The 23,917-nt window shown below is 35.9% G+C and overlaps 1 protein-coding gene across 1 annotated transcript in view; it reads left to right on the plus strand.

Moving 5' to 3' along the window:
* The first annotated feature begins 6,463 nt into the window (after positions 1-6,463).
* The window catches only part of LOC121422598 (ras-related protein Rac1), a 30,237-nt gene continuing 12,783 nt past the window's right edge, over positions 6,464-23,917 (plus strand). The window contains exons 1-4 of the mRNA XM_041617748.1: positions 6,464-6,658; positions 21,012-21,083; positions 22,392-22,509; positions 23,346-23,543. Coding sequence (XP_041473682.1) covers positions 6,624-6,658; positions 21,012-21,083; positions 22,392-22,509; positions 23,346-23,543 — 423 coding nt within the window. The 5' untranslated portion in view covers positions 6,464-6,623. The remainder of the gene's footprint in view (positions 6,659-21,011; positions 21,084-22,391; positions 22,510-23,345; positions 23,544-23,917) is intronic.

Consider the following 23,917-nt stretch of genomic DNA (forward strand, 5'->3'; position numbering starts at 1 on the left):
GTTGAGGGCGCGGTGACAAATCTGTTTTCTCACGAAAAGTTTGGTTAAATTTTCAGACAAAATAAATAATTAATGAAATTCTGAGGAAAAGCCATCATAGATTAAGAAAGACATTAGAGTTTAAGTTTTTGTTTCGTGACGTCAAAAATTTCCTATAGTTTATGTTCATGTAATATAAAATGCATGAATTTCTTTTTTATGTGTGTGGGGGAAGTTCGTGACCGTTCGTGATGACCCCTAATTTTTTTCAGGAGTGGATGTGAAATTGGCCGTCTGTGGTAAATTAAAATCATTTTCAAATTATTTGAGAAAATAACATTTCCTTGAATTTTTAAAATGTGCGATATATGGGAAGCTGCTCGCATATGACGTGACAAATAAAAAAAAATAATATTAAAATCTTTGATGGATTTTCCTTAGTGCCAGGTAAAAATGGCAGAGGTAAAATGGTAGAGGTAATAATGGCAGAGGTAAAAATGGCAGAGATACAAATGGCAGCGAGAGGTAAAAATGGCAGAGGTAATAATGGCAGAGGTAAAAACGGCACAGGTAAAAATGGCAGAGGAAAAAATGGCAGAGGTAATAATGGCAGAGGTAAAAATGGCAGAGGTAGTAATTGCAGAGGTGAAAATGGCAAGAGTTAAAAATGACTGAGGTAAGGATCATCTGCCCCGTATACTTGTATTATTTTTCAAATTTTCAATCCATGGTTCATGGCAGAGGTAAATATGGCAGAGTTAATAATGGCAAAGGTAAAAATGGCAGAGGTAGTAATTGCAGAGGTGAAAATGGCAAGAGTTAAAAATGACTGAGGTAAGGATCATCTGCCCCGCCGTATACTTGTATTATTTTTCAAATTTTCAATCCATGGTTCATGGCAGAGGTAAAAATGACAGAGGTAAAAATGGCAGAGGTAATAATGGCAGAGTTAATATGGCAAAGGTAAAATGGCAGAGGTAGTAATTGCAGAGGTGAAAATGGCAAGAGTTAAAAATGACTGAGGTAAGGATCATCAGCCCCGTATTACTTTTTAAATTTTTAATCCATGGTTCATGATTACTAAAAAAAAGTCTTTCAGGAGCGGATGTGAAATGATTTGTATGTTGATATACTAGAATGATTATTTAGAGGGGTCCTTACAATAAAAGCAATGCTTTTTACGTGGATCCCTCCATTTTCTCAGAATATAATGATATTTTGCTAATATATAGGCTGATACTTATATCATACATTGTACATGCCTCAATTTATATGTCTGTATAAGTTCATAGTAATTATTTCGATCACTTTATTTCGTTCTGTTGAAAATGAAATAAATTGAAATTGAAAAAAAAGAAAAAAAATGATTTTCTTAAAATGACATTTCATTGATATTTTTTGTTACACCAGATTTGGAAAAAAATGCTCGCAAATAGCGTCATCATTAAAATATAAAATTCTAAAAGCTTTTTAAATCTTTGATGGATTCCCTGAAACCCCTACCAATATCATTTTAATTATTTTCTGCTATTTTTATAATAAAGTTTATGTCAGGGTGAATTTCCCCTTTAATGAACTAATTACAATACTTGGGATCCAAACTCCAAAGTGTGCTTCAAATTGATTACATGAGCGATTTGACACGAGAAGGCTGTAAATGTAAGTCCAGGAATAAATTAAGAAAAAAAAACCTCGTGTGTTATCAATTTTGTGCAGAAAAATTACAGTATGATTTGAAAATGTTACCCTTTTCATTAGTCAAACATAATTCTAATTTTCTTCTCAGAACCTTTCTTATTCAATCTACTGTACATGGAGGGGCTTTTGGATTGTTTTTGCATGGGGGTTTAAGACTGGCCATTTATACCTCTGTCATATTTACCTCTACCATTATTACCTCTGCCATTTTTACCTCTGCCATTTTTACCTCTGTACTTTTACATCTGCCATTTTTACACCTAGCCTTTTCCTTAAACCTTCACCAATATTTTGTAAAGTTCAACTTTCCCAGTAATAGATTTACATGGCATTGCAGTTTATGGCAGGGCAAAGACGGATCCAGGGGGCCGAGGGGCCCGCCCCCCACCCCTATTGGCAGAGCAAAAAAGAAAAGAAAAAAGTAAAGAAAGAAAAAAAAGGAAAAGAGAGGAGAAAAAAAAGAAGAGGAGTAAGAAGATGATTGAATTAAACAGATTAAAATGAGGGGAACACTTAGAAAATAAAAAGAATCTTTCATGTCAGTATATAAGATTTTCGCTCGTGCTTCGCGCTCGCATTGCTTGTTCGGTGATTTACATAACTTGTTCAATATGGAGCTTAAATATCAAGTTTGGAAGTCAATATACAAAACTCATTTCACCTCGGATATCAAACTTTCGTTATTTTATGTGATTTACAAATTGATTTTCATAATGTGTTCTGTAAAAATGTCAGTTTTATGGTCAGAATATTAATATTTTCTGCTCGCGCTATGCGCTCGCAAATTTTGATTTATCAGGTACTTATTATCTTCGTGTATTCCATAAAGTTTTCAAAATATCCCTTTTCAGGCCTGATTGTCAAAACGTTCAGCTAGAGCTGCACGCTCGCATTTTGATTGGCGAGTGATTACATACTTAAAATCCCCTTTTCATGACAGTTTATCAAAAATTTATGCTTGCAATTTGCACTCGCATTAATTCAGCGCCCTCATTATGCATTAATGGATAAGATATCAAATTAAAAAATAAATTGTCCCTTTTATTTCATCTCGCGCTTAATTAGCAAGAGGAATAGAAAGATAGTTAGCATTTTCATATGATCACATGTCCTAAAGGATGTCCCGGTCCTAGGTCAATGCTCAAAGTAATAATAATGAAAAATATCAGTTCTTTATTAATGTAAGGAAGATCCCCAATTATTCATCCTTTTCATGATTTACAAAACATGAATAGAGTGTCTCGTTTCTAGGTCCAAATTTTTAAAAATTTTCCGCTCGCGCTTCGCGCTCGCATTAATTGTTAAGTAACTCTGTTTAAGTTACAAAAAGTGCTTAGAATTTCAATTCTTTAAGTAAAAATATCAAAAAATTCCAGCTCGCGCCTGGCGCTCGCATTATTTAATTGTTGAAATATGTAACCTCTTCATGGCTGACTGCAAGCAGCAAGTAAGCCTACATTTTCCATCAATTCAAAGGCGTGTATCAAAAATTTTAGGAAAAAATACATAAAATATCCAAAAAGAAATTTGCTCGCGCTTCGCGCTCGCACTATGTAAATGAGCATTATGATATATGTATGTTGATTTATTAAAAAAAAATAAAGCCATGCATGAAGTAACTATAGGGCTATCCCTTTCAAGAAACAAACAAAAATCATGTTCAAGCGGCAGATCGGGTAAATATGGCTGAAAAAAATTCCGCCCCCCCCCCTATTGGTGAAGGCTGGAACCGCCCCTGGTAAGGATATAAAAAAAATTAATGTCCGTGTTATTAAAATTTCTCCGCAAATTAAAAGTACCGTGTATGATTTACTGCAAATATAGCCTTTTATGTAACTGCAAGTGGCTCAAGAGAAAAGAGAAATAGTCTAAAATATTAATGAGGAATTGAGAGGGGAATGGACTTCGATATTCGATAACACGGATGGGGGGGGGGGCAAAAGTGTCTTCATTTTTAACTAGGAAAACGCCGGGTCCCCTGACAAACGTGTTCGGTACCCCTTTCATCTAAGAAAGGCTCAGTTCATGTATTAAAGGTCGGTCCACCCCAGAAAAAAATGACGATTTGAATAAATCATGAGAAAAAAATCAAACAAGCACAACAATTAAAATTTCATCGAAATCGGATGTAAAATAAGAAAGCTATGTCATTTTTAAAGATTTGCTTATTTTTCACTATATGCACAACTCAGTGATATGCAAATTAGTCGATTATTGATGTCCCTCACTTATATTTTTGTTTTTTATTGTTGGAATTATACATTAATATTTCAATATTTACCGATGTGGAAAATAGGGGCCAACTTGACTAAACCATATTGGTAATTTTACATGTTCATGTAGGAGGAATAAAACATTGTTTCACATGATAATGATGAGAAAATTAGAATATTTCATATTTTACATGAAATACATAAGAAATAGTGAGTGGGTAACGTCATCAGTCACCTCATTTTGTATACTGACCATAATTTCAAAATGTCGTAACTTTCTCATTTGACACCCGATTTTCATGAAGTATTCAGTGCCATGCTTTTTTATTTTATTTTTTTTTCAAATCAATTTTTTGTTGGGGGCTGACTTCATAACGAGCGCCCCTTTGCTTTCTAATAAGTGCCTCAGTATCAGATCAGTGCACGCCTTTTTCTTATTTAGCATTCTGTTCTCTTCGATATGCAGTTAACAATAATGATTGTCTCCACCATCATCGTAATTATCATTGTCATCATCATCATCAATATGATATATCATGACATTTAAATTGAATCATCCCTTTCAACTAATATGTTAATTGCCCCCTTTGGCTCCCTTTTATAATTATAGTATAAGATTCCTCTTGTACATGCAGTGTGCTACTATTCTCTTAGATATTAATTATTATTATCATTATTGGTATTATTAAGAATCATCATTTTTATGAAGAGGATCCGGATAACATTCAACTCCAAAAAAACTGAAGTTTCATTTGACAATTAGGGGGAAATGAGTAGCATGCGCATCGCCATCATCAGTCATGATGGCCTATAAAGATAGACTCATATAGGCCTACCTAAAATATAGGCCTACCTAAAGTATAGGCCTATTAATTTTTGTAACACGTATACACGACACATTATATCCGAGTGAGAAGTGGAGAATGATGATAACGATTGATAGATAAATAGATATATAGATAGATAGGGGATAGATAGAGATAGATCTCGATAGACTGACAGACTAGATAGATAGATAGATAGCTAGAGATAGAAAGATAGATAGATAGATTGATATAGATATATAAATCTATAGATAGAGAGAATAGATAGATATACAGTGTGTATATAATATATCTGTAAAGCGCTTAGAAACGTCGTTCCGATGGATTAAGCGCTATATAAAAGCGGATTATTATTATTATTATTATTATCAAAAAAAGTTTACACTTTGAAAAAATCGTGTAAAATTATACATTTGTAATATCCTGAAGATTCTTCCACACTTTAACATTGGTAGAGATCCATTAAGCAAATGACGATATGACTGTCGAAAAATATTTCCGCTTGAGTGAGCACAGTTTTGTAAAGTTAGTTAAAAATGATTTTCGCAGAACTTTGAAATAGTTATGCGGATAAAAGTAGACCTTAATCATGAAGAACATGTGGAATTTAGCTGGGAAAATTGATTTGAAGATATCTTTCATCTTTTCAAACTTGTCCCTTGCCAAAAACACTAAGCTTCGAAGAGCTAGTGCACTGTTGCGCCCCACCCATGCACAGTTCCCCACACACCGAGGCCATCGCGACGATATTTGCTTTACACTTTATACATTGTCAAGCTCGGGAAAAGTGTGGAGAAACAAGTATTAAATGAAAAATGAAATGTAAACCCACTTTAAATGATAAAAACTGAGTGAAAAAATGCTTGAGATGTCTGAAATAAACTTTTGTTCAGATTGAGTTATGTCCGCACAAAAAGGGTAAAGGTTATGCTTACTTAGTGTTGAAAGGTCAATTTGGGCGGCAAAATGTGTTACAGGATGCTTGAATGTATCCGTTTTATTTCAACTGACTAAACTTCAAGGGAAATGTACGAGAAATGTGTCGCAGCCTAGGGTAAGTTTGACTTCGATCGCCCAGCTCAAATTCCCCTTGACACAGTGTGAAAACGAGCATTTTTGCGCAAAGAGATTTCTGCGAGCTTTAAAAAAAATGGACATTGCTCACTCAGGGGTATATTCTGTCAAAACTTTTACTTTCATTGGATAGATGAGACCCAAACCTAAGATTATATGTGAAAAAATACCCACGTGTTTTTTTTTTAATTCCCAGGTCTTTTTCAAAGTGTAAACTTTTTTTGATACGCACTGTAGATAGATAGATAGATTGATAACTAGATAGATACATAAATAGATAGATTGATATAGAAAGATAGATAAATCTAAAAAAAATATATATATATTAATGGATGGATGGATCCAGAAATGAACTGCTAGATTTATAGAGATTGATATTGACTCGGATTGATATATTCCTACATTGGCCAGTTGAGTTCAGTGCCCATAATTTAATGAAGGCAGTGAAATGCACAAGAATGCCCTGAATCAAACTGCGGGAAATTTTCCCCTGGAATTTTCACAATATCATCAATTGTTTTGGGGCTGGGTAAACTTCATAATATGCTATATTAAAACAACTCGGTTATTGCGATATAGCTGGCTGTTTTCTTGTGCAAAATTTGTTTCCGGGTCAAAAAAATCTATATTTAGAACGTAACTGTGTATGCTATATAGATACGACAATCACTTCCGCATATAAAGCAAACGCAATAGAAGTTACGTGTTGAAGCCAGCCACATACACACACCCTGCCTGCCTGCTCCTGCGCGAGGGGAAAGCCGATTTTGAAAGAGGAACATAAACCGAATATTACAGTTTCAATTCTTATTTACAAGAAAATACGACAGTTAACATGCAGGCGATCAAATGTGTCGTTGTCGGTGATGGGTAAGAAACTTTTGATTTTCAGTTTTATCTAAAAAATTTGATATATTCTCGAAATGTGACTGTGTCGAGTGAGCAGTCACTCCAACTCTCGTCTTTATTCCATTCCATGCAATGTCAGGAGACAATACCCTATTCTGGCGCATGCAGTGTTTCATGCACACATACCCAGTGGGGATATCACAAATCCGTGATACATGTAGCCTACAGTCGCAGCCGTTCGAAATACATGACTTAGGAGTCAATTCCTGGGGCTGGGTAGGCTTTGTCTGTAGCTCTTTCGTTTAGCAAACTCACTCTGTGCATAATAAGGTTTATCACTAATCAGAACCGCAATATGCATCATCATCATCATGACATGGGCCATGGCTAGACAGCTGGCAGCCGTCTGTTTCGAGGAGTTTTTTTAACATTTTTTTTTTATTCTCGTACACAGACGGCTCGCTATCGTGCAGCCACCATTAGGGGACTTGCAATGCAAAATCCCCCCGTCGGGGCTTTTCAATTTTTGTATTTAATGAATAAAAATTTCGAAAATTATAGTGACCAGAGGCAGAGTGCACAGTTATAATTCCCTCTTGGCATCAATTGCCAAAAAACGGAGAAAAATGAAGTTAAAAGGAACAAAAACAGTGACTTACCTCGGCTGTCGCGCAAATTCACTTCCCCGTTTTATCCGATCTTAAGTACGGTACATAAACATATGGCCATTGAGTCCCCTGTACAGATCGCGCTAGAACTTCGGTCTCTGTATTTGGTGAGTGAAGCCAACGAAGTTCAGCTGAACAACCAACATAACAGAGACCGAAGCTTTTGGTCTACATCATGGCATACCATGGGATGATGGGATCGAAAACTAAGTTAGTGCCCGTAGTGGGCAAGCTGTGTAGATCTAAGTACTGTTAGTCTTGATTTACTATTTCGCTAGCGGTGCAGCTTCCTCTGCTGATATTTGCCAATTCGCGATAAACCTTTCAATTTTCATTTATTGACATGAAACTTTGCCATGTTTACATGTCTCGAAGGCAAAGTCAAAATTTCAAATTTGTGTGAACTTAATCAATGGTCTACAGTTGTTTGTCTATCTGTATTTACTCTTGTCCTCGCCAAAAAATTTGGTGCTGAGCTTGAGTCGAGTTGTTACTTGCCTGCAATTAGAGTTTTAGAGTACATAAAAAAAACTACATGCAAGGCTCCACATTAACTTTTTTTGGTGGTGGCCCATTCGGGCCACCAAAACCTTCAAATAATTTTTTTTGGTGGCCCACTAGTAAAGTTTGGTGGCCCGAAAAATATGAAGAAAAACATTAATTAAAATGAATAAAACAAACTTGAATATTCTGCAATCACTAGTTATTCTTGGTCATATATATAGTGACGTATTGTATTACCGGACACTATCATATTTCCGGACGCGCATATAACTGCGTAGGAAATCAATTTCGTACCGTAAGACTTCCGCAGTTCAAAATCACAGATCAATTCAAAGAACGAGAATGCAAAAACAAGGCGAAAATATAATTTTTACCTTATTTTTCTCTAAAAATGACAGAAAATGCTTGAAATAACATATAACACAGTTTTGGCATTAACAATTGATCCCAATTGATCTATTTTCTGATGTAAATACGGACCTGATTTGCCGAATTTCAATCTCGTACGCTCCATCGATTAAATCGTCGACGGCTAGTTCTCAATGTACCGGGTATACCCCGGCCGTGCGCGAGGTTTACCGTGATGGAGAGCCGTCATGATCATGATCGACAGCGCATCGATAGAACTTGATGACCGAGTCTTACGATTAACACTTGGAAGTGCAATATCGAATGCGCAATTAAAAAAAAGGGAAATTAGTTAGCAAACGCAAATTTATAACAAAGATCTGCTCAGAATCGTTATAAGAAAGCAAACAAAAACTTAGAATTTACTCATGAGATGATTAATCCCGAAAAAATCACACCAATTCTTTCTTACATCATTATAATCAAGAATATTTTTTACCCGTCCGGCGCGCGTCCGGAATTACAATATAATTTGTCACGCACGAAAATAATTGTTTTTCGCGGAGGGGTATGCGGCAAGTGCGGTGCAAAGAAAACGGTTGGAAAATATAAAATAATTTCATCATATTCATAATTTTCGGAATATTTGGAATAGCAAGTGATAATTTTTCTTGATTGTATTTCCTCTAGTTGTCATTTTTAAAGCACTGAAATGAAAGTGTCCGGCAATAGGATACACTGCCATACCACTATTCTTTGTACATCTTGTCTGTAAATCGTGCTTGCTGTTATTTTACTTTGCTTATTTTGTGGTAATATATAAATTGTTCTATCATTGCAAATATGAAATGATTGAAAGAGAATAAAAGAATTGTATTGTTCCCAGGTTGTGTAGATTTTTAATCTCCGTATAGACACACTCATAATGGCAAAGTAAATAAATAGTGCATATATCAAACTCAGATAGATTTACAAAACAATGATTTTTCCTTTCTTCCTTTTTGATTGTAAAACCTAGATTATGCAGGCCCCAAATCCAGTTTATTTTCTCTTTTCCAGCATATTATAGCAGGAGAAAATCACATGCTGCAGAATTAGAACAATGTGTAAAAGGGGGAAATAAACAAAAATAATTTTTAGAATAGTATATTGAAAAAAGAAAACAAAAATTGTAAAAGTGAATACGGTAAGTGAAATAAAACAAAAGAAAAAAATGAAGAAAGAAAAAACAAAGAACAGGTCCTAAAAAAAAATTTGAGAAAAAACAAAAGAAAATTTAAGAAAAATAAATAAAACAAAATTATCAAAAATGGGGAAAATTATTATTATTCAGTAGAAACATGTTCTTTAATCAGGCATTTTCAATGGGAAGGGGTATAAATGGTTTAATCACTGAAAAAAAAGAAAGAAAAAAATAAAATGGCAAGTTATCTGGAAAAAACAGTGAGAAAATTCCTTCCCTATATTTGACAAAATGATGGAAAAAATTCACATGTCATATCAATGAAATGCCTTCCCAAAGTAATTACTTTCTTAATAGTGGTTTAAGAAGTCATTTGTAAACAAGGAAGAAAGAGCGGCCTATTTATTTATAGCTCGAAGAGACACAGCTTCGAAATAAACCAAATATCAACATACATACAAATGCACATATGGGACTGTGATGTACTCACCTATGTGTTTTATGTGTATTAATGCATTTGGAAATCGGTCTTTTGGAGTCAAAAGAGAGGTCATAATTCCTCCTTTTAAAGCTTGCAATTAATCAGGTTTCAGTAATATGGACTGTAGAAGGGCATTTCATTGGTGTAAAATGTGACTTTGACGTAGATTTTCAAAGTTTTCGGGAATATTTCTTAGCAGTAACATTTCGTATCGCAGCTCCCTGGGTCTGAATACTCCGCTCGTGCACAGCTAGCTGCAGTGGTTTCATGCATGCAAAGCTAGCTCAGCCAGACAGCCGGCGTGGCCGGCTGAATAATAGTTACTGTATGCTAGCGGTAGGCCTACATACTGTCATGACTATGTAATCTTTGTGTGTGTGTATTTGTGTGTAGATTAACAAAAAAGGCGCATGACGAATTGGCTTGCAATTTTAACTGTAGAAGGTTGATAAATGCATGCAAAATCGGGAGAAAAATTGCGCTAATTTGAAAATTATTGGTTGCCCGATTCGGGCCACCAAAACTTAACATTTTTTCAATAATGGTTGCCCGAGATGAATTTTTGGGGGCCCCGGGCCACCGGGCCACCGCTAATGTCGAGCCTTGCTACATGTATGCATGTTCATAATCTTTTCTGCAATTTTTTTTGTTCTGCAAAGTCTTTTTATTTTAAAAATTTGCATAGTGCAAGACCCCATTGTAAGTTATAAATTTTTCCTTAATCACTTTCTTATTCTATCGCAATCTTTCTAAAATTTTGAAATGTATATCGCCACTCATTCAATGAACAAGGTTGTACATGTAAATATTACCTTTTATCTGTTACTACTCCATGTGTGGCAAAAGAAGGTTGGCAGTGCTTGGTTTATTTTCTCTTTGACTTTTTCTTTGAGAAAAAAAGGCCTGATTTTTTTACACTGTCAGTGTATGCAATGCACGCACGCCATTCATCATATCACGTACTAGCTATGCACTGACTGCACTCTCGATTCGTCTTGCGTGCCAGGGTAGACGCAACGGCGTGTGAAGGCGGTCGACCCCATGTTGATTGAAGGCTTTTCAACTTATCTGTGCAACATCTATGCGGTTTAGTTTTTTCTTTTTTAAAATCTTTTATGATTGGTCACTTTGAAAATACCATCCTAATTTTGTGAGAACGTTCAGGAACTCGGAACGAAAGGTACAGATTTCTTCATTTTTAGCGCATTTTGCTGCAACCCTTCTTTTTAAATGGAGCTAAGCGTACATGGAATTATGGCTCAGATTCCGCATTTTTAAGGCAATATTTGACCTTTTAAAGGGGGTTTTTGAGTTCAAATCGGGACTTTCATAGGGTGAGTGATAATGGTGTTTGGTGTGTTTCGTGGTGATTGACTGTGCTGGCTTGTGATTAAGTTTGCCATGTCTAATGGAAGCACATGTCAAATTCTGGGCACTTTATTCTACCTCTACCATTTCCTGAGATTCTGGAAGAGTGCTCTAGATCCCAGCAGTCAGGCTTCCATTTTTGTGGCATTTTCATCCGTCCCAATGATTTGATGTCTGCTCAGTGTCATTTTTGCTCAGATCTGCATCTTCTAATGAGCAGAACCTCTGGTCTGCCCTGCCTACCCCTTGTCCAGTCTAATCCTGAAGCTATTCACACTTGACTGTCTGAGCTGTAACTACCTCGTCAGGGAGTGAGTTAAAGTCATTTATGACCCGCTGGCTGAATGCATCTTGCCTCGCCTTGGGCGAGCATCTTAAGTTTTGAAAACTTCATACTGTGACCTCTTGTATTGCCTGCTGCACGTTCAAAAGAGTTAGTCAGTGGATCATATTACTTTTCATAGATTCAATCAATCATATCAAACAATATTTTCTATCAAGCTTCCACCATTAATACACAAATACCTACAAAAATTAAAAACGCATTTGTATTTTGCCGAGATGTAGTTTTTTTTTTTTTTATGATATCAGCTTCCTATCGCACCTGTTGTATATTTACCATTTAGTACTGGTCAATAATGCGTATTAGTCTACACATATAGTAGTTCGTGTGTAAATTATACGTGTAAGGAGCACAGCCTGAAAAGGTGCTCTCACATCGCCCGCTACACTGTACGTGCATGCATGCTCAGCACACACAGAAGTTGGTGCCAGGTCAGGGATCAGCCATATGAAGAGAGAAGAGCCAGAGATGCCAACGAGTGTGGATGCATGCATCTTTATAGCTTCTCCTGCACCTGGCACCTTAGTTTACAACTAAAGCCCACTACAAGCAACCTGCTATTTATCTACCGTGTGGCATCCTTAGTTCACATGTCAAGTGAGTACAAGTTGTAAATGCTTTGGACCGTAACCCATTTGTCGTCTTGGTGAGTCATAATCCTTGTAACTGTTGTTGTGTCTATCTCTAACCACTCGCCATCATTTCTTTGGAGCCATCACTAACTTATGGTGAACCCTGTCGACACTACATGAATTTTACTGCACACCCCACTTTTCAAGTGAAATATTTTGGTCACTTGAAAAGTGTATTAATTTTCGAACTTATTTCACATGTCAAGTGAGTATAAGTTGTTGTAAGTGCTTTGTACCATAACCCATTCGTCATCTTGATGAGTCATAATCCTTGTAACTTATTTCGTGTCTATCTCTAACCACTCGCCGTTATTTCTTTGGTGCCATCACTAACAGACCATGTCGACGCTACATGAATTTTACTGCACACTCCACCTTACAAATGAAATATTTTGGTCACTTGAAAATGGTAGTGTATTAATTACCGAACGTGTGTTTTCTGTGGGAAAAGTTAGAAAATTTACAAAGTCACTGATCAGCTATTTTGGTCATATTTTGTTGTTTTTTAAGAAAATAAAGACTTCAAATAATGCGTTTTGGCCCTTTTTCAACATATTCTATTTGAATTCCCTTTGGAAAGATGATGCAAAGATTTGGTCGTATTGAAATTATATTCTGATGTGTAAATGCACGCGTTCGGCAATACAAGGCCAGTCAGTAAAACAATTACTCACTATTTGTACAAGTTGTATGTTTTTCGATATTGAATCACTATTTCATTGACTAATGTTTGTATTGAATACAAATGAATTGCACTATTTGCTATGAATTGATTTGTGTATGTTAGTCATCTTACCATTGGGTAAGGATTAGCCAAGTGGTGATAGACTTATGACTGTAACATAGTTTTTGGGCATTTAACTAGAATCGTTCTGTTATCACTATATAGAATTCTTTACACATGCCACTGGAAGTTATTCCTTGGCAAGGAATCCTAGATATATCACACCAACTTACAAGTCTTGTCTTTTGGAGCTACAAGAACTGCTATAAAGTTCTAGTTGGTTTGAAGCACACTCTAAATCCATGTCCAAGTTGATGTTTAATAGTCTTATGTATAGAAATTGACATGTCAGAGTCAGGAGAGAAGGCAATTTAATAACAATCTAGGAAGTATATGAACAAATCAAAATACTTTGACAATAGACAGACGTTTTGTGGATGTGATGTGAGGATTTTCAACAAGTTTGGAGAGGTTGCCTCCATACAGAATACCAAAACCGCTTGTTTACAAGTGGTTAGACTAAAAAATGAACTACATGTATACAAATGTAATGACTGGTCTGTACTCATAAGAAATGCACAAGCATCATTTGTTTGAAAATAATAAAGCATGAAATGATGAAAAGGTTACTGTTATGGTCATAGTCATTGAAATTTGTTAATAATAAGTTCAAAACAATATTTTCCTTACAAATTGATAAATTTCTACGTACCATTTTTTAAAATTTGTATTGGAGTTGAACTGATTAAATATAAAAATGTATTATGAAATAATGTATTAATATCAATATGAGGAAGAAAATCTGATCAGATATTGGCTACAGATTATATTTTGTCAGGAATAACTAATGATTTCGCAAAGTTCTGATTCGGTACATAATAAAATGATGTGTATATTGAGGGAATCTGATGTGCAGAAATAATTGAAAATTGGTATTTTATAGAAACAAGTTGCCCTCACCATCTCTGCCCCATGCTTCTTGTGTTCTCAAACCACAGATTTAACTTGTTTCCTCCAGCTCTACAGCTAGTTGCACAATGCAAGATGACCTGGGAAGTAAAGGTCAAATCTGATGCTTATGTTTTTAATACCTTGACTGGAAATGGAGATCACAGTATCCTATTACTACTGAATTTGTGTTGTGGTTAATTACGTTGACATGAGGTGGTTTCAAACCGCCTCGATCACAAGAATCCCCGTTAAATTACGAGAACTTTTTTGGGCTAAAAAATACCCATTAATTATTCCTGCATTCACACCGCCCTGAAACATACCCTTTCGGGATAAGTTCCCGAAGTTGCTAGCATGCGAAGTATGGTCTGATAAGCAGGCAAGGCGCGAGATTCAAAATCACTAGCCCAGCAGCCACTCACGCCGCCACGCCCAACGACACGCTGGGCTGAAAGTTCCCGTAATTTGCTTTCACATCGCCAAAATACCTGCGACCTTGGAAAAATCCCCGCGAAAGTTCTCGTAATTTCGCCAAGTACCTACTATTTAGCGGGTATTTTCTTTCGGGGATATTACGCGTAGTTTGCTTTCACATTACCAAAACACCTGGTATTTTCTGATCGGGGTAAATTTCCCGATCAGAGAATACCTGGAACTGACGAACTTCGAGGCGGTCTGAAACCACCTATGGATGTTGCTCAAAAGGTCACCAAATTCCCATTTTAGTGGAACTCCAGTCCGACAGGCTCATTTGGTATCGAGATGCCATTGTGTTTAGCAATGGGTATTTGGTAAGCAAGTTTCAGAACCTGGGTCGTTTGTCTATTTTATATAACCTCGATAAATACACCTGTCATGTTTTAATTATCAGCAGCAAGATTGAGAGACGTGGTCTTGTGGAAATTATGTGTTGTCTGCCGTGTAGAAAAAATTATCTTTCATCGTGAGTGAAGCATATTATATTTTTATTAGCAAGCTCCAAACTCGTTCTTACATATTTTTCACCGAAGTGCATTAAACATGTACTGTATGGCACTGTTTAAAACAATGGCATGATGTAATACAGTGAGTAAACTTGCTAATGCTGGAAGAATGTTGATGATCATCTGTAGCCTATATTGCAAATTTGGATAATTAATGCAATTAAAATGATTAAAAACGCCCATTTTGTTTGTCATATTTCAGTCTTTCATGGCATCATGTATAAAAGCACTACAGTTGTAAAATGCCCCCCCCCCCTCCCAACTCCCTCACCTACATGTACATGCACACTACTGCAGGATCAGCACCAGGGTTGTTTGTGGGGGGGGGGTGTTAATATCTATTGGAATATATCTATTTTTTATTTCATGTAGTAAGCAAAGGAGAATATTATTGACTGTGTGATATTTTGCTGATATCGCAAAGCCTTTAATAATCCTTGTAACTAAAGTGTATGATCAAGACTAAATAGGGTATGTGTGACTGGCATGCATATACAATAGTTAAATGTACATCAAGCTTGTAAAGATAAAAGGAGGTCTGGCATTGCATCCTTAATTTTTTTTTTGCTCGGGAAATGCATACACATTAAGTCCTTTAAATAGAGGAGTCAGAGGGCATTTCTAGTATAGTCTTTATGAAGATGAGAAAATATGAAGGTCTGAGTGAGAAAAAAATCTACATGAGTAAAGTCAATTAAAGACTTTTGAGACATCTCTTTCCTACCGCAGTTGGAAATTTGAATTCCCCTTTAAATGACATCTGGAGAGAGTACGTGTAGACCTCGTCATTGTTTTTAGACTAATATTTCCGGTACTCTTCAACTTCCATTGACCACATACAGGATGTATTCCTAACAATGAGGGAAAAAAAAACATTACACGTATCTTGCTCACTAAAAGTGTATGTCGGTTACACTGTACATTTCTATGTACATCCTTGCTTTGTTCTACCAACTTCAATATACATTTACCACGTTTATTATTGATCATTCAATCACAGTTTTATGATTTTATGGTACATGCTTAGTACATGTATATATGTAGAAATACACAAAGCTTTTATTTTTGTAATTTGTCAGAAACTTTATCAAACATGTAGTCCAAATTTCAACTATGTGTACATGTATTATGTATGATCCTTTTGTAAAGATAACTATTGGACACTATTAAAATTAGCCTATGACCAAAATATAAATCATGTACATGTAGCTTGAACTACATTTATTGAGACTGCACATGCTGTATACTGTATTCATACAGTACATACATGTAGCTGTCCTGAACACTTGTACGTAGGAGGAAACAAGGAAATGCCTTTGCACCATATTTCCTGGGAAATATTTCTCTCTATATTGGCTGCATACCATGAAGCAATAATGGCAATTGATGTTTACTTATGTACTGCAGAGTGATTTAATTCTGCATATTTTTGTTATCAAATCACTGAATTGGCACTCATAGACAGGAAATTTCAATGAGGATAATTACTTTGATTTCATCTGCCGGTATATTGCTGGGATAAGGACATAAGATTGCATGTGTAAGCATACATGTACATTGTGTACAGGGTTGGCACGTTTAAAACTGTGTTTTAAAACATGTTTTAAAACGCATTTAAAACACCCGTTAAATTTTGTTTTGAAACACCACATAGACTTGTGTGTTGTAAATTTGCAAGGATGTGATTTTATAGTCATACATGTATATCGAGGTATTTTACCTGACTGCTAAGAAAGCACGAATGCCTGTGAGCAAGCAACCAGGAGACCAACGGCTTAAGTTCCTCTCCAAGGGACCTGGTAATGAGGATAAATGCCTTACCAAAGGGAGTAAGCGCACCACTTGGGAAACGAACCTGGGTCACCGGAATCCGAAACCCCCGCTCTACCGACTGAGCTATCGCAAATGAATGTTTTTTTAATACTTGAAATATTTTCTTATTAAAGAGGTGTATTGTTTTTCTCTAATTAAATAAAACTCTTTCTCAACACCTCATTTTGCTCCTCTTTCTCTTTCCCCCTTTATTCTCCCTTTCTCCATCACTTTGTCATGTTCCTTTCCTCTCTGTTCAATTGTGCACATCAAGACTATTCTCATTTTAACAAACATGTCTCAGTGTTGTGCTAACTTTTTAGACAGGTAAAGACACTGTTTAAAATAAGCTAAAATGCGTGTAATAGTAGTACTTGAATGATATGGATGCATTGCACAAGCATCATAATATTTTACAAATAGACTATAAAACTGACATTATATTCTTGAGGTACACACAAAAGTTGGTGAAACTTTGCACTTCGTAAAGATGAAGAAAAGTACCTTTAACAGTATAAGAAAACCAGCTACCAAACCTTTACCTTTACAATCCTAGGGGACCTTAATGGTCCCCTAAAAAATTATATTATAAATCCATAAACATGACAGGGCTGTGAAATATATAGTTTAAAACTATTTTGGGGATTCATGCATGGGTATGCGGTTAATATGATTACATAACAAGTGCATGTCACACCCCGAATCGTTACAAAATATTACTTCATGTACATGTATAAAACCAATGTAAATTCTTGCCAAAATTTGTATCTGTATCATTATTTGTACTTTTTGTTAATGATTAGAAAATAATTTTAATAAAAAATCAATAAAAAACAAACAATCTGGATTTACAGTGTACATGTACATGTAAGGGAAAAAATTAATATTGATTTTTTTCCTAATATGCCTTTGATCAGAATTTCTCAATTAAAAGAATAAGCAATTTAAGGGCTTAATATCTATAGATTTAAACCCAAATTTGTATTTCATGCACTGAAATTGGCATAATTGATATTGATTTAATGAAAGTAAGTTTTGAGACCCCATAAGGAATGTCAATTTCTTTCATTGTGCAATTTCTTCTCCCTCCCCCTAAATTAATTGACAAGACTCGCAAAATACCCTGGGACTACATGGGGATGTACATTCTACATGTACATGTATGAGGTATAGACCAATTTCACGGCCGGTTTATGTATTTGGCCCTCTATCGGCGACGCCATTGCTGCGGTGGGCAAGTGCGCTGACCGCGATTGGTTCTGTGTACAAATTCAATGGAAGATTACAGATAAGCTCTGATATTGTGTCATTAACATTCATCATAAAACAATAAAATAAAGCATGGACACCTGGGTAGACGATGTAAGACAATGGCCATATCTGACCGATGAAGGTATGATGAATTTTTGCACTTTGGCTACTTTTTCCCCTTAGTTTTGTCAGTAAAAGTGAGTTGATGACCAAGAATCGCTGTTGGTTTTCATCAGGGAGCTCACTTCTTGTTGCTAGTAAATTGTGCGGGAGAGTGAACGAGACATAGAGTGAGAGAGGATGAGAGAGGGGAGAGTATGTGTGAGAGGAGGGGGATAGTGAGAGGGGAGAGGGGAATAGTGAGAAGGGGGGGGGGGGGTAGTGAGAGAGAGAGAGGGGGGGCTAGCGAGAGAGTGTGTGAGAGAGGGATAGTGTAATACAGAGAAGGGGATAGTGAGAGGGAGAGAGAGAGAGAGAGGGATAGTGTGAGAGAGAGAGGGGGAGAGAGAGAGAGGGACTGATATTTCCATCTAAGTCCTTTCTGTTGATGTTTTTTATCCACTGGCGACGCATTCCTTCATCACGGCCTGGAAACCTATGCAGGGAGTACGGCTTCACACACAAACAGGCTTCATGAGTCCAAGGCGAGTGAATTTCACATTCACTTTGCTTCCAATCCTGAAGCTTTCTCCAATTGTTGTGGCAATTGAACATAGCACAGCTGCGACCTGAACTTCTCCGATTAATGCTCATTGTGAATCTTACAAGAAATCTGCTCAATTGATCCAAAATAAAAAAAAATCGAACGAATGTACCAAATACCCTATTGACTTGTGTACTATAAAAGTTGATTCGCCCACCGCAGCATGGCGACCAGTCTGCTGCCCTCTCACGTTGTGAAATTGGTCTATAAACTTATAAAATCTCAACTTAGTGGGGGATTTTAGGCATTCAGTTTCCATGATTTAGTAATTTTGGGGGAAATATGAACTTTTCTGTTGGAAATTCACTAACAAAAATTGCACATGTAGTCCTCTCTTACTTACTCCAAAAAAATTATTCAAAACGTCAAGAGCTTAAATCATATTGTATTAAAAGTGTATGGTTTAATTGATTTACAGAAAATTGCATCATTCATTGGAAAAATATGTTTAATAACAATCTAAAATGTATTTAAACAATAAAAAACATTTTATTTGATTTTTTAATGAAAAACATTTATTTATTACAACCCTGATTGTGTACAATGCAATATAAAACCCCATTTTAGACCAGATTAAATTAGGCCTGTCTTATACAAGTTACTAAGTTTTGAGTCAAATTTCTCCTTAAAAGATTTTTGTGGTACTAAAAGTTTTGAATAATGGCACAGTCACATTTCGCCTACGATGGCTGCATGGTGAATCGTTTAATGTGGTTCATGTGTAGAATTCCTCAAAACGGTTGTTTTCCTTTCATTGTGCCGACACTGTAGTCCAATGCAAATGCAGCATATATTTTAGGCATAGTGAATATTATGATGAATCAGCCGTCAAATAATTGATACAAAATTAAAGTTGAAATCTATTATATTTTAATTTCTTTTTCTTAAAATATGAGTGTGCACAGATGTTTAGATAATGCTCATTTTTCCTGGAACAAGACACTCAATTGTTGAAGTACACACATGACTCTTGTGACCTGAGAAATGCATTAAAGCAGAGTAGTGCTTTATTCAATTATGTCAGATCTTGCCACTGTATTCTATGTGTTTTCTATAGTAATCATGCAATGCACATTAAGGGTATCTACACACCAAAGAATGAGAGGATAAACAATGTTAAATAGAGTTTATTGAATTATCCTCTGTGTTGTTCTGGATTATTATGACTGAAAGTTCCATTTAAGTTTACACTTGTTAAATAAGATGTGAATGTGTACATCAAAGGCACATGTATCATTCAGATATGGTATTGTTTTTACGAATGAATAGTGTGCTTTCAGAGGAGGTCATGCATGTCAAGAGCTTGGGGGAGGGTGCACTGAAGCAGAGGAGTTCCGACACTATACGAAGCAAAAAGAAATTTGTATTCCTTCTGCTTTCAACAGCTGATTTCCAAACTATGTTTCCACCTTTCCAAAATGTGCACCCTGTACCACTTTAGTTCCACCTCCCCATGCTCACACCAGCCTACGCCCTTGCATGTGTACAACCGGACCTACATCATTACGCCAATTCTTGTTAAAGGTCAAGTCCACCTCAGAAAAATGTTGATTTGAATCAATAGAGAAAAATCAGACAAGCACAATGCTGAAAATTTCATCAAAATCAGAAGTAGAATAAGACAGTTATGACATTTCAAAGTATCGCTTATTTTCAACAAAATAGTTATATGAACGAGCCAGTTATATCCAAATGAGAGAGTCGATGATGTCACTATTTCTTTTGTTTTTTATTTGAATTATACAATATTTCAATTTTTACGAATTTGACGATTAGGACCTCCTTGCCTGAAGCAAAAAATGTTAAAATAATGGAATTCCATGTGTTCAGTGAGGAATGAAACTTCATTTCACATGACAATGACGAGAAAATAAAAATATTTCATATTTCATTTAATAAATTACAAAAGAAATAGCGAGTGAGTGATGTCATCAACTCTCTCATTTTGATGTAACTGGCTCGTTCATATATTATTATTTTGTTGAAAATAAGCGAAACTTTAAAATGCCATGTAACTTTCTTATTTTACATCCGATTTTGATGAAATTTTCAGTGTTATGCTTGTTGAATTTTTCTCTTTTTATTTAAATCAAGTTTTTGTTGGGATGGACTTGTCCTTTAAGGGGTGCATTTTCAGAATATGGACAATATGTGTTTAGGTCTTTAGGGTGCTTTTCGAGACCCCATGGTCACGCATGGTATCCACTCATCAATGGAAGTGCCCCCCCCCCCCCCACCGGGGCTGGTGAGCTCAAAGTAGCTCTGAGGGAAAAAATGCATTGCCTCTCTTATACATGTACATGTAGGTGTACACATTTTCAAACTGATATACAATGTACATGTACCTCAGATTGAAATAATTATATTTTGTTAGAGTGTTGTATGCAACAATAAATTTATTTTTTATCCTTTTTTCTTTGCAGAGCTGTTGGTAAGACATGTCTTCTCATCAGTTACACCACGAATGCTTTCCCTGGAGAATACATCCCAACTGTGTAAGTATGAATGCAGTACTACCGGTATAGATAAATCTGTAAGCATGAAGCACAAATTTAAACCACAAATTTAAACCACAAATTTAAACCAGCACCCCTTGTTAAAATCGTTCCCAGGACCCTATTTCCACATTGTAATAAATCAGAATTCATTCCACTATGGATGACTTGACAATAGCATACATTTCCTTTACCAACACAAGCATGAGTACAGTAGTATAGTACATGTAGAACTTTGCTCTCCTTAACAGCTGTTTTAGCAGCTGGTATGCTTGAAGTATTACTGAAGCACATCAATGGAGAAATATGTACATGTACATGTAGATATTACCAGGGGGGGGGGATGTTTCACAAAGATTTAAGTATTACTTAGATTCGCACTTAATGCTGAAGCGTATATGACAGGCAACGCGCAGTCTTATTGATCAATACGCTTATACGCAGTAGTGCGCGTCCTGTTGACCTTATCTGACCAATGTGGTCATGACTTATACATAACACACGCAACAAGGCATTTAAGTGTGACTCTAAGTCATACTTCAATCTTTGTAAAACACACCCTTATGTATAAATTGATGAATACCATCACTACATGTACTATGTAATTTTCCATGTATTGACGATACAATTAAATGTAGTGTAAACAGAACTTTATGTAGTATTACCATGTGTTTAATTTTGCAAAAAAAAGTGGAATGCAGATAATTTTTTTTTCTTCAAAATTGCATGTTCAGACTTTCCTGTGTTGATTCAATGATGATTTAGAATCATTTGAACTTGAACACCAAATTAAAAACGTCATCCAATTGTCCTACATGTGTGTAAATAATGACATAATAACAAGAAAAAAGGGAGGTGTACATGTATGTAGGCCAGTCAGACCTGTCTTTAATATGGGCCATCTTTCTATAATGGTTTCTTTTGCTTCTCCTAACTGTCCATTGTAGACATGTTATTGTATTGAAGAATAAGAAGCTTCTAAATTACATGGAATCAATTTATATTAGATAAAAACTCATTACATTCACGAAAAAGATTTATATGGAACATGAGAAAGGAATACGTACACTACACACCTATTTACACTCATTCACAGCATAACACATTCAATTTAGTGCAAATTATTAAGAAAATATTATTTACTATAAGATTGTGCATTTGGTGTAAGTATTGATCTGAGAATGTCAGAATCCTTTATGTTCATATTATGTGTATAGCTTGCACTGGTATTGTCTGAACCTTGAAGTAGAGCTTGTGCCTGTGCATTTGTCATATAATTTCTCAATTTTTCATTTTTGTTTCATGTAGATTTGATAACTATTCTGCCAATGTGATGGTTGATGGTCGTCCAGTGAACTTAGGATTATGGGATACTGCTGGTCAGGAAGATTATGACAGGCTGAGACCACTGTCATACCCCCAAACAGTAAGTTATCTCGTAACCTCCTCCCATCTCTCTCTATGCTGGATTAAAAAAAAACTTGGATTGCTACATGAAGCAAATAGTAATTTTCACTCAAAAGGCTCTGAGCCAATCAAATGCAAGGATCGTAGTGAGCTTATGTGATAATTGCTATAAATTTGTTTTATGAAATGTTCCCCTTGGGCCCATAACGCAAAGGTTTAAGAAACAGCCGATGTGCATTTTGCTAGGTACATGTAGACTGACAAGGAACCGATCGTGTTCTTTCAAATGAGCGATTAATCGCTAACCTTTGTGTTATGGGACCCGGGACCTTTTTTAATCAAAGTAAATATATGTGAACCAATATTAATATCTGAATGCTATGATGAATGACAAGAAATGCTGTTGTAGTTGGTGGTGGTGGAATGATGATGATGAGGAGGTACAAAGTAGCACCTTATCATCATCAACGAAGTAATACTACTGTTAATAGTGATGATGATGATGATGCTGTTATGGTGATGATAATGCAGACAATGGTGATGATGAGAACAGATGGTGATGATGACCATTATAAAGAAAATGATGGTTTTGCTGCTGATGATGATCGCGATGATGATGATGATTATTATAATGGTGATGATGAAGTTGATGATGATGATGATGTTGATGTTTATGTATGTTTTTAGCACCACTGCCATTAATTCACTTAAACATTACGAGGAGTACTTTTTTGCCACATCTATTAGACTTGTTGAATTATTTCTTTTTAGAAAGAAAATAAATAATACATTCGACCCTACATCTAGTCCATTACAGTCCAATACTAACTTAGTTTTTCTTCTTGCAAATTTCAGGATGTATTTCTCATCTGCTTTTCACTGGTGAGCCCTGCATCCTTTGACAATGTGCGAGCCAAGTGGTATCCAGAAGTTAGCCATCATTGTCCCAACACACCTATCATCTTGGTAGGAACCAAGTTGGATCTTCGGGAAGATAAAGAGACGGTTGATAAGCTAGCCCAAAGGAACACCTCACCCATCACATACCCCAAGGTAAGTAATACAGATTTCTCCTCGCAAGGCACTTCGCCATCATCCCAAGTTTCAGATTGTCTTAGGTGTATTACTGATCTGGCAAAGTATCCCGCTCATAACATTATTTGTAGTGAAGATGCAATTAGGCTGTTGGGTGAATTTCATCTTGTGATTACAGTCTTATGTGCCCTTGGGGTTTCTGGTGAAATACGGTCTTTTACCACATGTAGATAAAAGAGTTCTTATAGAATTTATGGTACATAAATTAAGAAAGTGTGCAGTGTCCACCTTGCTTTAAAACAAAACAAGCAACTGCTGATGTGGATTATGGTACACCGTGTTTAAATTCTTGGAAGGACAGAGATAATAAGTGGAGAGAGGTAGAAGTGAAA

This window comes from Lytechinus variegatus, chromosome 10, assembly GCF_018143015.1.
Source record: "Lytechinus variegatus isolate NC3 chromosome 10, Lvar_3.0, whole genome shotgun sequence".
NCBI classification, from domain to species: domain Eukaryota; kingdom Metazoa; phylum Echinodermata; class Echinoidea; order Temnopleuroida; family Toxopneustidae; genus Lytechinus; species Lytechinus variegatus.